General features: G+C 45.4%; 1 protein-coding gene and 1 non-coding gene across 3 annotated transcripts; one reads left to right on the top strand and one right to left on the bottom strand.

Moving 5' to 3' along the window:
• Positions 1–552: 552 nt before the first annotated feature.
• On the bottom strand, positions 553–12,763 carry Tmem170a (transmembrane protein 170A). Of its 2 annotated transcripts, none has more exons than XM_021170192.3 (3): positions 12,388–12,763; positions 5,461–5,562; positions 553–2,385 (listed from the first exon to the last, which is right to left on the bottom strand). In XM_021170192.3, exons 1-3 carry the CDS (start codon positions 12,731–12,733, stop codon positions 2,255–2,257), a joined length of 579 nt encoding a protein of 192 aa, XP_021025851.1. In that variant the 5' UTR covers positions 12,734–12,763; the 3' UTR covers positions 553–2,254. The 2 variants fall into 2 exon arrangements, with proteins under 2 accessions (XP_021025851.1, XP_021025850.1); XM_021170191.3 differs by having other exon boundaries at positions 5,392–5,562; positions 12,388–12,760.
• Positions 12,764–15,243: 2,480 nt separating this feature from the next.
• On the top strand, positions 15,244–15,347 carry LOC115031775 (U6 spliceosomal RNA). Its single transcript, XR_003837441.1, has one exon. It is a non-coding gene; the product is annotated as a U6 spliceosomal RNA (small nuclear RNA).
• The last annotated feature ends 209 nt before the right edge of the window (positions 15,348–15,556 follow it).

Raw genomic sequence — 15,556 nt, 5'->3', positions numbered from 1 at the left:
TTCACACACATTGGGATAGATAAAACACTAAGTAATTTGAAGATACATCTCAAGTTCAAGTGTTTGTTTTTAGAGCCGATGAAACATACAGAAACAAAAACACCCGAACTTGTGTGTCTTGGTTAGAAACACAAATATTCATGGATGAATACGTTCATGACTTATTGTTTAGGGGAACAGCCAACCACCTATTCACCTATGTGCTTAGTGTGTAAAATTACATCCCACATCCTTCCAGTGATGCTATCAGCTCCCACAAGGCCCAGTACAATATTCCAGTTTCTCCAGCTGAAGGATGTTTTCCAAATTCAAAGTCTCTCAGACTGAAAATGGAAATCTTTCCTTGGAAGAAAGATTTGCTCTTTTTGCTGGGGGATAGAAAAAGCCATTTATTTGCATCTTAGTTGCCCACCAAATCTGATCGTCACTACAGTTTTGACAAGTGGTGGTCAAAAGCAAAGAGCCAATTATTTTTGGAGCCATCCCTGCAGTTTCCCCTGATGCCATTACTGGGCAAATTGATCTGCTTGGCTGTTTTATCAAATTTTAAAATCATGTGTACGTAGAGGACAGGAAGTTATGTGCATATGGGTGCAAGTGCCCACAGAGAGTCTTGAATATTTAAAAAGAAATTTTATTTATGTGTGATGTGAACAGCATGTAGAGAGCAGAGGCGACGGCAGGAGTTGGTTCTCACCATCTACCATGTGGACCCGAGAACTACCTTTCATGCCGAATGATCTTGCCAGCCCCTCCTGGCTACTATTTAACCAGAAGTGGAGCACATATTGCTTTAAGATAAATTTATTTCCTCATAGGTTGGGAGCCTTAATCTCACAATGAAAATTTTCTTTTAAAACTGTCAGTTCATCACCAGAAGCTACTTTGAAAACAGGTTACAACACAGCTGTTGTATTTTATTGTAGTTTATACAAAACCACTGGATTGATGACAGGTGCTTAGGCTCTGTTCCCCCTTTCCTTTCGAAGGTCACAGTTTGGAGGCCTTTTTAAGGAAAAACAAAGTTAGGAAGTAGAGGTAAAAATTAAAATAGCTAGAAATTGAGTTAAAAACTACTACTACTCTTTAAGGACATCAATTCTCTGGAAAAAAAATAAGAAGGCCGGAGGGGTTATATCTGAAGAGGAAGTGTTAGGCACTTTCTGGGAGTGGATATGCAAATACTGCAAGAGTGAGCGGGCTAAGGAGCCACTGCTAGGTAAACATAGTGTGAGGAAAACCAATAGCCACTGACCCCTCAGCACACGGCACGAGCACAGGCTCATCCAATCAACAGAACCAGCAAGAAAAACCCTAACAGAATCTTGCAAGCATCTTATCTGTGCCCGAATGTCCAAAGAGTGTCCCAGCCTAACTGGTTTTGAAGTTCAAGTCAAGCCACTGAAGAAAGTCTGTGTGTTTTCAGAGACGGTAAATAAAATGGATAGTGTTAAAGATGACAAGGTGTCAGGGACATTCTTTGGGAAAAAGAACCTCGATTAGGCACGATAGTGATGCCTATTGTCCCAGCTACTCAGGAGGCTGAGGCAGGAGGATGCCTTGAGCCCAGGAGTTTGGACCAGCCTGGGCAACAAAGCAAGACTTCATGTCTTTAAAACAAAACAAAACAAAAACATCAACAACAAACAAAAAACAAAAACAAAAAACCCTCAATTAGCTAGCTTATTTTGATCAAATGATAAATTCACATCTCTTGAAATATATTAAATAATCAGAGGTCAAGATAGTTATCCATAACATGTCACATTCTCAGTGGTCACCTACTTTTGACAGTGGAACCAAAGCTGTTGCTTTGAACGCTACTTCAGTTCTTCTTCCTGTTACATTCCAGCAGTTTGTTCTCAACCAACCCAAGCCAGCTTGGCTAAGCTCTCAGTAGAGTGTAGCCTGCCCCCTTGAAATCAAGCAGCATTCTCCACTGTTGCTAGGAAACAGCAATGATACATTCTTGCACAGGAAGGATGCAGACTCCAAGGCATTGCTGGCTTAGGTGAAAGTGTGCGCCTGTAAAACTTAAGTTGCCACAAGAGAGGAAATGCCAAGGAGGATGATGGGCATCCACAGGGTCTTCAATTTCTGGAGCTTCAACTAGAAGAAAGGGCTTTGGTGGTCTTCACACTCTCATACCTTCTGGCTGGTTCCATTTGAGGAAAGAAGAAACCATGACACTGTCCATTCCTTTTGAGGAGAGTCTATAAAACTCAGGGATGCCATCACAGTGAAAGGGCGGATGCTATAGAGTAGCTAAAACCCGTAAAAAAGAGACTACCACTACGCAGAACGTCTGCCCGGTGCCCAGGGTGAGGGCTTCAAAGGGGATCATTTCCTTCCCGGCCGCTCGGTAGACGCCAGCAATTGCTGCACCTGGTTCAAATTCAAGCAGTGTTGAAGGAGAAAAAAAAAAAAAAATTAGTAAAAAAAAAAAAAAAAACCCAAAACCCAAAAACCCTGAAATTAATTACATTACAAAAAGATTTAGATTTATAAGATTTAAAATTTTCCCTGTCTAGAGATAGACATTTGTTATCTAGTAATGAACAAACAGTTTAGTGTTCTCTGTCCTTTCTGGTGAACATGCTAACTTTCCTCAGGCTGTTTGCAAGTCTGTATCTAGCTTTGGATTCCCTTAGCTTGAGCATCTCATATTTACTGAATGATATGAAGTGACAGTTGAGATGACAAGACCGCAGCTCCCTCTTGGTCTATCATCTCCCCTCGCTCTCTTGCTAGCTGACCCCATGCCTATGGTCACCAAATACATTCTTGGCAATGGATGACAATCTACTGAGACAGATCAAGAAATGGTTCCAGGGCACAGGGCAACCTAGCTCCACTTGCTTTTATATGGAGGATTCCATTCAAGAAAGAAAAGAGGGAGAAACCAACACGCAATTCAAAGGACACTAAGGAGAGGACACAGGGGTCCTTCTGCTTCTCAGGTTGCCATTTCCCGTTCTATAGTCACTACAACCCCGTGGAGAACAGGAGCCCAGCACAGAAACACTGGTGCGGACCCAGACACCCTATCTCATCTTCTACACCCAGACCTCTGTTGACCCAGCTATCCCTCTGAGAATCACAGACACTCAGGAAGAAACACAGTCAACGCAATCCAATTATCTATAGGTAGACAGAGGGTATGGCTCAGTGACAAAGCATGCACTTTAGGATGTACAAGGCTCTGGGTTCCATTCTCAGCACCTCAAAATAAAGAAAGACTACACATTCTTAAAATGTGACACGAAGCCGGGCGTGGTGGCACACGCCTTTAATCCCAGCACTCGGGAGGCAGAGGCAGGCGGATTTCTGAGTTCGAGGCCAGCCTGGTCTACAAAGTGAGTTCCAGGACAGCCAGGGCTATACAGAGAAACCCTGTCTCGAAAAACCAAAAAAAAAAAAAAAAAATGTGACATGAAGCCGGGCATGGTGGCACATGCCTTTAATCCCAGCACTCGGGAGGTAGAGGCAGGTGGATTTCTGAGTTCGAGGCCAGCCTGGTCTACAAAGTGAGTTCCAGGACAGCCAGAGCTACACAGAGAAACCCTGTCTCAAAAAACCAAAAAAAAAAAAAAAAAAAAAAAAAGTGACATGAGATATTATTAATGTGCTTTGAGAAGCAAACAGTGTTAGATACTTGACTGCCTCCAGCAGCCATCAAATGTCACCACGGTGTCAGAGCACAAGTCTCATGGGGTCTCTGTAACTGAAGTTTCTTAAAAGAAAGAAGCCTGAGGAATCAGGCCTGGGCCCTCACGAGATTCAGAGGAGGAAAGGAAGGAAAATCCAAGCGAGCAGGAAGAGGAAACACTGCCGGAAAGGCTTGGAACAGAAATGAGTGTGTGCTCAGCTACTGTGTGCCGAAAATGGTGCCAGGTCGGCAGCACACAGGCCTCTCATCCCTCAGGGTTCAAGGGTGTGGTCGGGTCCTTCCACCCCTGCCTTACTGCCTCAGGGGCCAGAAATTCTGAGTGGATACGGCAGGGCAGCATTTAGTGACACAGAACACAGAGAAACAGTGTCCAAAGAAAGAGAGAGATGGGGTGGCGAGGGGAAGGGGAGGGAGGGAGGGAGGGAAAGCAAGCTAGTCAAAGAGACCAAATGGACCTTTCTGCTCAAAGCTCAGGGTTTAAGTTTACAGTGAAAATAAATAAGGCAACAAATTAGAAATGTTACATTCCTATGTTTTACACATACATTTATGATTATATATTTTTATAATATGAATATATTATGTATTTATATATTTTATGATGTAAATATATATTCCTTTTTTTTTTTAATATCTGGGACTGGAGAGGTGGCTCAGTGATTAAGAGCTGCTCTTCCAGTGGACCCGGGTTCAATTCCCAGTACCCACAAGGGAGCTAGCTCACAACTGTCTGTAACTCCAATATCTGACACCCTCACACAGACATATATGCAGGCAAAACACCAATGCACATAAAAATAATTATTTTTTTAAAAACCACACCAAAATACAACCTGTGACTACTAATGCACAGTATGACTTTCATTTTCATTTTAAGTTTATATTTCTAGAAAATAAATATACATGCTTCTGTGTAAGTATAAATTTAAAAATGATTTATAAGTTTTCATTCCTCTAGTTGTGTCAGGGACATGAAACAAGACAAAGACAAAAGAAAGAAGTGGGTTTAAAAATAGTCTCTAATTTCCATGTTACTCCAGTCTTTAGTCAGGAAGTCTGGGTCCGGGAACAGGGGATTGAAAACACAAATCAGACACTTAACTTCCTTTGTGTGCCGGGCTGGGGTCAAACCCAGGCCTCAGACTTGCTAAGTCAGCTTTGGCACTTTGCATGCCTAGCCCTCAATTATCTCCCTAAACAGATTTAGTCTCCATCTCTAAAGGAGCCACACGCAAAAGAGTGGAAGCAGTCAGTGAACCATTCTGCAGAGCCCAGGTCAAGGGAAAGGGGATCAGAGAGGTGCAGAGCCTCCATAGGTAAATACTTTCATTTTGCTAGAGGCCCATCTCCAAGTTTCAACTTTGACTTGGAATGCCAAAGAGATTGGCCAGGTAAGGAGCTTGGGAGTTAAAAACAAAATAAAACCCAATAAAGGAATACATGAAAAAATAAGACCCACACTTAAAAGCTAACTCTTTAAAACTCATTGTATGTGCGTGTGTGTGCACATGAACACACACACACACAGACACACACACACAAAACTTTTCCCCTCCCAGTGCTAGAAACCAAACCCAGGGCTTTGGGCTTGCTAGGCAATCATTCTACCACCGAGCTAAATTCCCAGCCCTATCCCATGCCCCCATTTCTAAAATGAGTCCTAGAACTAGGTGACTAACCACATTACACGTTTTTGACTGGTATTTTAATGTCTAACATACTTGTCAAGATTCCAGCAGTAATTGGTCCCACGATGCCCATCAACAGGATGCTTACAGACATGAACCTACCATATTTGTGGTGTCTGAGGGTGAAGAGGGCCAGCAGTCCAGCAGGGACATGAAAGAACACAGAGGACATCAGTGCCCACAGGAACACACCATACCACATCTCTGTGAGGGGAGAGAAAGGCGAAGCCCGAGTCACCAGCTTTCCCAGTGAGGCACTGGCAAGGGACCCAGTCCCAGCCCCTGCATCCACTATTCCCATTCGTGTCAGCAGGAAGTTGTCTCTAGTGGGTTTTGCTGTACATGTTTGATGCCCATGAAGGTCAGAAGAAGACATTGGATCTCCTAGAACTGGAGTTATAGATGGTTGTGAGCCACCAGTTGGGTCCTGGGTCCTCTGCAAGAGCAGCACGTTCATGCTCTCAACCTATGAGCCTCCTCCCCAGAACCTTGTTTTTGTTATTGGGAGACAGGGTCTCATCCTGTGGCCCAGAATAGCCTTGTACTCAGTATGTATCCGAGGTTGGTCTTGAACTCTGATCCTCCTGCCTCCCTTGCGTGTTTTAGGCATTTGCCACCATGCTAAGCTTTACTGAGGTTTTTGTTTTTGTTTTTTAAAAGGTTCAAAAACTTTCACTTACAGGCTCTCAGCTGTTTAAATACAGCAGGACTTATTTAGACTCATTTATAAGACGTGTTGAACACAGTATCAAGGCAGCTCCAGGAGAGGTAGGAAGTTAATTCTCATCTTAACCCGTCTGCTGGTTAGCTCCCAGATCTGACCTGCAGCCTCCAGAACGGAGAAGCAAGCAGCTGTTGCAATGGTCTAGCCTGTGGAACTGTGTTACAGCAGCTGGCTGTGACAAACACCCACACATTCACCCATGCCAATTCCCCTGCAGCACAGCACCTACCCAAGGGCCACCAGGATCCGGCCAGCACCATTCTGAGCAGCAGCACACAGGGACAATCCACCCCACCTACCGCCCCGAACCCCCAAATCCCGCCTACCCACCACCACCCAAAGCCATATGTTAGCTACTTGAGTGCCCACATATAGTAGCACTTAAAACACTCTGAGGGGGGAGAGGCTTTATTATATTAAACCGAGTAGTTTATAAAAAGACTCTCAGGATGAGAGTCTTTAGGAGACTTTAAAAGCTATCACAAACTTGGATCTATAAAACATTAAAAAAAAAACCTAAGTGATTTCTTTTTAATCTACTGCACCTTAATTTGCCAACTGTTTAATAGCTATTTATCGATTGATGCAGAGTTCTTTTCGTTTCCCTGGCTCAACATGCCGCCAAAAGTGTTTCTCTGTCTTTCGGCATGTCCTTGTTCACCGCTTCAGGCCAAGCGCAATATCAGCTGGGGCTTCCTTGGCAGTTGTATTGTTGGTTTTCTGCCGCTGTCACACAATCTTTTGGCTCAAGGTTCTGTGAACTGGGAAGTCCAAGACCATCGATGGGGGCCCTTCTTTTTTTCCCGCCCTCCTCCCCGTGTGTGTGTGTGTGGGGGGGCACACTTGTGGAGATAAAGTTTGCCTTTGGGTGCCACTTTGATGGCTCTCTTCCTCATTTTTGGAGGCAGAGCCTCTCAGAATGCAAACCTCACCAATTCTAGCTAGCCAGATTCAGCCAGTCTAGCTAACCAGCTTGTTCTGAGGATCCCTTCTTCACCTTCCAGACGCCAGGACTACAAGTTGGCCACCATGCTCACACAGCATTTATGTCAGTATTGGAGATTCAAACTCCAGTCCTGGTGGTATCAAAGCCCTGGGTTCAGTCTTGAGCACGATACATACATGCACCTACACACAGAGCTTTCAGACAGTGGAAGAACAGAGTCATGTGGAGAGCTGGGTCCTCCGAATGACACTGAATGAACACAAGGGCTTGCTGATGGCCAGCTCTCTGCCTTTAACTCCCCAAAATGGATCATCTGGGCCCCAAGACCAGCTCCAGTCTAAAAGAACAGGAATGGGGGTGCCGGGCAGGCCACAGCCATCCTCTCATCTGGCTTTTCTCCAACCTTGTGACCTAGGTCAAACAGCTGAGTAAATGCCTGTTCCTGGGTGAACCTTTGTAAAGCCGGGGTTGTAAGCTGATCACATCTGTCCCCTTGAGGACCGGAGTCTTGTCCGCTCCTGTGACTCCCTGCTGGTACTAGGCTGCCTGGATGCTCCTGGCCCAACAGTCTACATCAGTTAATAGTACACTCCTTGCTTGCCAACTATCTCCTATCTGCCAGGTGCTACCATCCCCTTGGCTCTAACAGTGATTTACTCTCTGGACGACCAACTGTGGCCTGGCACCTCTCTCCTGATTCTCCCTGTCTTGGTCATTGTTCTATTGCTGTGAAGAGACACCATGACCAAGGCAACTCTTCTAAGAGAAAGCATTCAACCAGAAGCATGTTAACAATTTTAGAGGGGAGGCCATTGTCACCAGAGTAGGAGGCAAACAGGCAAGATACTAGAGCAGTAGCTAAGAGCTTACAACCTGATCCACAGGCACCAAGCAGAGAGAGACAGAGACAGAGACAGACAGACAGACAGACAGACAGATAGACAGATAGACAGGGCCTGATGTGGGCTTTTGAAACCTCAAAGCCACCGGGTGTGGTGGCGCACACCTTTAATCCTAGCACTCGGGAGGCAGAGGCAGGCAGATTTCTGAGTTCGAGGCCAGCCTTGTCTACAAAGTGAGTTCCAGGACAGCCAGGGCTACACAGAGAAACCCTGTCTCAAAAAAACAAAAAAAAAAAAACCCCTAAAACCTCAAAGCTACCCCCAATGGCATACCTCTTTCAACAAGGCCATACCTCCTTATCCTTCCCAAAACAGTTCTACCAACCAGGGACTAAGCATTCAAACATATGAGTCCATGAAGGTAGGGGCATTCTTTTTCAAACAATAGCCCAGGCTGGCCTTGGATTCAGGCCTGTGCCCAGGATGGTTGGCCTCACATTCACAACTGTCCCACCTCAGCCATCCAAGTGCTGTGTCACCAGATGTCTGCCGTCGTCACCAGGTGTATGCTGTCACACCTGATCACTTTGGAAAACAAGCGCTCCATCCCTTGACATGCCCCAGCCCTCTCTCCTGCCTCTCCCAGGTATGGTGTCCTTTTCTCCACGTCTCCATAGAATGAGGGATCCAAATGAGGGCTTTTGTGTTGTCAGTCAAGGCCCTTTTCACAGGGACCCCAACACAACGGGACTGGAGAGATGGCTCAGCAGTTATGAGCCATTGCTACTGCTCTTACAGAGGACGGGAGTTCACATCCCAAAACCCACATTGGGCAAACAAATACCTGCAAATCCAGCTCCCTGAGACTGAATGGCCTCTTCCGTCCCCTATGGGCACCTATACACATATGCTCATACACATAAATAAAAATAAACCTTAAGGGCAGGAGAGATGGCTCTGCAGTTAAGAGCACTGCTGTCAGCCGGGCATGGTGGCGCAAGTCTTTATTCCCAGCACTTGGGAGGCAGAGGCAGGCGGATTTCTGAGTTTGAGGCCAGCCTGGTCTACAGAGTGAGTTCCAGGACAGCCAGGGCTACACAGAGAAACCCTGTCTCGAAAAATCAAAAAAAAAAAAAAAAAAAAGCACGGATGTCTTCCAGACGTTCTGGGTTCAACTCCCAGCAACCACATGGTGGCTCACAATTATCTGTAATGGGATCTTATGCCTTCTTCTGGTGTGTCTAAAGACAGCTACAGTGTACTCATATACATAAAATAAATAAATAAACATTTTTAAAAAAATCTTCAACGGATACATCATATTCAGTAAATGTATTACTGACTTGTCTAAGTTGGATACATTCTTGACTCCAGCAACAGCATAATCAAAATATTCTTGGGTGTGATTAATTTGACATTAATTTAGTGAAACCCTATGTTCAGAGAACGAATGTCATTCCTGATTATTACAAATGACAACTAAGAGCCAGTCTTGGTGGTGCAGGCCTGGAAGGTTCAGGTTCACTGGCCACCTCGGCTACACAATGAGGCCTTGTCTCAAACAAACAAACACAAAGAGACAGCAAAAGAGATCTGAGCAAGTCAGAAGGAGAATCTGGCAGAACTCTAGATGTCCAAATTACAAAAGTGGATTTAAAAAAAAAAAAATCAATTCAAAGCTTTTTAGTGTAGAGAAGCCACAGAATATTTTAGGGCAATGATCTGCCATGAGTTAGCATAAAGTACAAGTTAACTTTTCCTGCGTGACCAAAATAGAAAGGGAATCAGGCTCAGGACTCTGAATACGATTCCTAGTAAGAGGGCCTTAGTGTCTCAAACTAGGGGGAAACCTTTAAGTACCCATTATAACCAGAATTCCAAATGAAGATGAGACACTGCGGGGATGGGGCGTGCTCATGATGCACTCTGGTCAACTTGAGGTCAAGGGCTATCTGTTCTGCATTAGCCTAGTGATTAGCTCGTTGTGATCCTACCCATGTTTATACCTCCAGTCAGAAGCCCACATCGGGGGCTGGTGAGATGGCTCAGTGGGTAAGAGCACCCGACTGCTCTTCCGAAGATCAGGAGTTCAAATCCCAGCAACCACATGGTGGCTCACAACCATCCGTAGAGAGATCTGACTCCCTCTTCTGGTGTGTCTGAAGACAGCTACAGTGAACTTACATATAATCAATAAATAAATCTTTAAAAAAAAAAAAGAAGCCCACAAAGGCTAGGAGGGTGACCGATGAAGGAACGAGTCCTGGTAAATGGTACCCTTGTCACAGCCATAGCAGGAATAAAACCCAAATACATAATGTGGATTAGCATTTTCAGGAGAGAGTCTGGAGAGATGGCTCAGCAGTTGGGAGCGGCTGCTGCTTTTCCAGAGGATCTGAGTTCAGTTCCCAGTGAGTTCCAGGTCAGTATCAAAACAAAAAGCAAAAAGCTGAAGTAAACAAAAGAGCTGCTCTAAGGTAAATGAGACCAAAGAGTCAGGACAACAGAATTCAGTGAGTGGTTCTATTATTGTGTAGCTCTGGCTGGTCTGGAACCTGCTGTGTAGACCAGGCTGGCTTCCAATTCTCAGACATCTGATTGTTTGTGACCCCTGAGCGCTGACGCATTATGGTTCATGTCTGACTCTTGATTAGCATCTAGGCTTCTGACCGGCTCCCTTTTCTCAGCTCACAGGCCATCTGCCTTTCTTCCTTCGTGGTAAAACAACTCTTTCTCTCCCCAAATAAAAACAGAAACAAAATGAAAAAAAAAAAAAATCACAAAGGAGAAAAGGCTCAGAGAGAAAGAGTGATTGCTGCTCTTTCAGAGGACCCAAGTTCTATTTCCAGCAACCAGGTCAGATAGCTCAGCCACCTGTAACTCCCCGCCTCTGGCCTGGGTGGGCACCTGTACTCACATCCACACACCCAAACACATGCATATATTTAAAATAATTTTTTTTTCTTTTCTTTTTTTTTCCGAGACAAGGTTTCTGTGTAGCTCTGGCTGTTCTGGAACTCACTTTGTAGACCGGGCTGGCCTTGAATTCAGAAATCTGCCCGCCTCTGCCTCCTGAGTGCTGGGATTAAAGGCGTGCGCCACTATGCCCGGCAATTTTTTGTTTTTAAGAAAAAAGCTATTTGGTTGACTAGAGAAAAATTTAAATAAGGCCTATTTAAATAACATCACTTTATCTGTGTTATGGATTTAAGAAGTAATCTGACTTGGGGGCACCATGACAGGACACACATCCCTGGTTCAGAAGTTTTCAGCTTAAAGAATCCTAAAGTGTCTCGACTTCTGCAGTGCAGGAAGTTAAAATGTGATGTGTACACACATGCACATTGATGTGACCAAGACTGCAAAACCAGAATAGTCCTGCTTTGCATAATGAGACTTCCATGAACACCAGCCAAATATACAACTGTGCCCCATAATCTAGCCTACCATCTAGGCTTACCTAACCCCACCTATGATGGTCTCATAACTGCCTAATGAGCCTCAGCTTTTAAGTAGGCATGTGACTTTTACCACCCAAACTAAGCATATGGGTACTTGTTATTCTGTGTTTCACCTTCTCAGGTTTGGAAATTTCCTAAATAGTTGGGAGAGAAGAAAATGAGTAAGAACAGACTCACTGAATCCTAGGAAAGAAAGAACCCTTCATCTTTTGGAGAAGGTCGCCAGAATGTTGTGTGTTTGTGTGTTTATTTATTTGTAATCACTTTCAGATTTGTTTGTTTATTTATATATGTATTTATTTGTAATCACTGTCAGGTGGGACACTAATACTTCTGGAGACAATCTGAACTTCCAGACTCTTTTCTTGTGGGCAGGATCACAAGCTAACATCTTCAGCTGCCACAAAACAAAGACAGCCACCTTGTCAGCTACTACACAGGCAGGTCCCAGGTGTCCACCGAGAGGCGCCTGGCAGTCGCTGCCCAGTAGATGAGACTCACAGGTGTCTGGCCGAAGGTTGCAGTCAGCAATCCCACCCTTCATCCTCTTTTACAACCTCACTGGGCTAGTTTCTCTTTGCCGCAGTGTCCTAATACCCCTACCCCACCCCACCCCTGCCTCTGTCGTCTTGCCTTCAAAAACCCAAAGCAATCATGCCCTCCCCTGAGGGCCTTTATTAGAAATCTCAGGGGATCATTCTCTTCTCCACAACTTTCTGAATTGTAACAGTTCTACAATGTAAATGTAACGTTAAAAGCCCTCCTGGCAGAAGGCGGTGAAGCCCGGGTAAGAGCTAAGAGCAACTTAGAAGTTGTGTCTTAAGTTCTTCTAGGTGCGGGTGGGGGAATCCGCAACAGGTTTGAGCAAGCTGGTGGGAAGGTGGGTGTAGGACAAAGTCAGAGGACAGCGTCAGCACACAGGCTCTCAGAGGAAGTATACTAGCAGTCACTAGGACTGGACAGCCGTCGCCCCAAGTGCGATTCCAGGGCTGCCTCGGCCTTGCCCTGGGAGGCAGGCGACAGGTGCGCAGTGCGCAGGCGCGGGGCGGGGCGTACCTGGGAAGGAGCAGAGCGAAGTGGAGTTGGGGCACAGGGTCCCGTTGCCCACCCGCGGCACGAGCTTCAGGCTGAGGATCTGCTGCAGGAGCCCGGCTGAGCCGCCGCCACCGCCGCTCCCCTCGCGCTCCATCCCGCCGCCATTCACCGCCCGCCGCGCCGCGGAGCACCGCACCTCGGCAGCCACGGCGTCACCTTTGGCCGGCCCTCTTCTCCCGCCCACTCCAACGGCGCTGCTAGAGTAATCGTTTCTCCTTCCAATCACAGGGCGCCGCAGATGGAGGGGGCGGGGTAACGGTTGTTCCCGCCCCCTGGCGCTGCGTTCGATTAGAGAAACCCACGGCATGCTGCGCCCCTAGTGGCAAGTTTCTTCTGCTCCATCTGGGTGTGTTGGGCTCTGCCCTCTTTAGTGCCACCTTTAAGTAGGACAAGTCCGGTGAGATTGCTCAGCCGGTAGAGGCGAGGTGCTTGCTTCCAAGCATGAAGGATTTGCCTTCCATCCCTAGGACTCACATGAGAACCAACTCCCATGGTTGTCTTTTTACCTTCACATACACATAGACTCACATACATTTTAAAATAGTATACAAGGATACAGCACCAAAAATAAAAATTAAGTGACCACTAGCCTACTCAAATTTCTCTTTAGGACTGAATATGTATTGACAGAGAACCAGCGTAGCTGCACAATACCCTAGATTCCAACCCCAGTTGCTTACCCTGTCAAAGTCTATAGGTTCGCTGGGCGGTGGTGGTGCGTGCCTTTAAACCCAGCACTCAGGAGGTAGAGGCAGGCAGCTTGTTGAGTTCGAGGCCAGCCTGGTCTACTGAATGAGCTCCAGGACAGCCAGAGGTACATAGAGAAATTCTGTCAAAAACAAAACCAAAGCCAATATAAAACAAAACAAAAGACTGTAGGTTCAACTTCCAAAAACCAACAAGCAAAAATAAGACTTTAAAAATGGACCAGAGCAGAGGCAGGCGGATTTCTGAGTTCGAGACCAGCCTGGTCTATACAGAGTGAGTTCCAGGACAGCCAGGGCTATACAAAGAAACCCTGTCTCGAAAAACAAAACAAAACAAAAAAAAAAAGGACCAGAAATTCTGTAAATCACAGAAGTTGAAACTTTTAGGAGCTGAAATGAAAAGACCCTCTGGGGTCAGCAAAGTGACTCAGCAAGTAAAGATACCTGCTGTCAGACCTAGTGACCTGAGTTCCATCTCAGCGGCCCACGTGGTAAAAGAGAACCCATAACTGCAAGTTGTCCTTTGACCTGCACAGGTTCCCACACACACATGGCCATGGCTATCCCTGGTTGTAAACTTGACGATGCCTGGAATGAACTAAAACCGCAATGGCTGGCGAAACCTGTGAGGGATTTAAAGTAGCAATACCCATAATCTGGATCTTTGAGGTGGAAGATCCACCTTTGATCTGAACCACGCCATCTACCGGTTTGAATATGCTTAGCCCATGGGAAGTGTGGCACTATTAGGAGGTGTGGCCTTGCTAGAGGAAGTGTACTACTGGGTAGGCAGGCATTGAGGTCTCCTAGTCCTCCAGCCCAGTGCGAAGGAGATAGTCTCTCCTGCTGCCTTTGGATCAAGATTCTCTCAGCTCCCTCTCCAGCATGCCTGCTGCCATGCTTCCTGTCATGATGATAATGAACTGAACCTCTGAAACTGTAAGCCAGCCCCAATGAAATGTTTGCCTTTATAAGAGTTGCTTTAGTCATTGTGTCTCCTCACGGTAGTAAAACCCTAACAAAGACACTGGCATTAGAACCTATTTAGGGATTCCAGTGTATACTGAAAGACCAGCGGGGTCATCCAGCCCCATGGACTGAACAACTCCTGGACTCTGGACCTTCCATTAGTAGACAGACATTGCTAGATTAGCTGGACCACTTCCTGTAAGCTTCTCTAATAAATCATATATATATATGATAAACTCAATAAATAATTTAACATATTCATTAATAAATATAAATATTTAAGTTCTCTCCCTCTACAGAATCCAGACTAATACACATATATAATAAATCAATAACTTTAAAACCTTTTGCAGCAACTGTTTTTCAGTAGATTTAGACATCTTGTCAGCATTTTAGATTTTGTAGGATTTTTCTTTCTTTTTTTTTTAGGATTTATTTATTATTATACATAAGTACACTGCAGCTGTCTTCAGATGTGCCAGAAGAGGGCATCAGATCTCATTATGGGTGGTTGTGAGCCACCATGTGGTTGCTGGGATTTGAACTCGGGACCTTCGGAAGAGTGGTCAAGTGCTCCTATCCGCTGAGCCATCTTACCAGCCCAGGATTTTTGCTTTTACATGATAGCGTGAGCAATGCCAACAGCCTTTTCCCATAAGTGTACTATATCCATGAACGCCCAGATGTTCGCCTCCCTCCCAAAGGAAAGAAGTAAAAGTTGGGTTGGGTTATAGCTCTGACAGACGCCTTGCCTCATATGCCTGCAGCTCGGGTTTGATCCCCAGAACTTCACAAAGGTCCCTAAGAAGCCTTCCAGGGAGAACCTGTAGATTGCCTATATAGACATGAAATTTTGGTGGTTTGACAGCCAAGTGGGAGGACCTAGAAAGCAAAGCATCAATATTTTGTAGGGAAGACTTTGAAACTTTTGAGTATTTGCCTTTTCTGGTCATCCAATCTTCTCATTTCTCCTTTGGAATAAACTCTCACCATTTCTATTACCTTTTTGGTTTGGTTTGTGATGAAGTCTTGCTGCGTTCTCTTGGCTGGCTTGCAACTTTCTGTGCAAATTATGTCTGGCTTCTATTACCTTTTTTAAAAAAAAACAAAAAACAAAAAATGAGAGAATGAAAGGAAAGGAGTGGCTTCTTGCATGACACATAGGTAAAACTGGAATGACTTGGAGATTAGTACGGCCCCTGCTCAAGAGTGACACGCAAATTTAGGGAGCCCTTCCATATCTTTATAAGCACAGAAGAAGAGTCTAAGGAACAGAAACTGCCCTGAGAGTGTAAGAGTGTCAGCTGTGACAGCTCACACTTGTAATCTCAGGTCTGGGGAGAGAAAGGAAGATTCCTGGTAAGTGCAAAGCCAGCCGGAGCTGTCTCAAGTTGAGGAGGGGGCTGGAGAAGTGGCTTAGTGATTAATCGTGCTTCCAGCTCCTCCAGAGGACC

Source organism: Mus caroli, unplaced genomic scaffold (assembly GCF_978045245.1).
Source record: "Mus caroli unplaced genomic scaffold, Mus_caroli_1 scaffold_10, whole genome shotgun sequence".
Classification (NCBI taxonomy): domain Eukaryota; kingdom Metazoa; phylum Chordata; class Mammalia; order Rodentia; family Muridae; genus Mus; species Mus caroli.
Note: the sequence above shows the minus strand (reverse complement) of the source record. Positions and strands in the feature narration are given on the sequence as shown.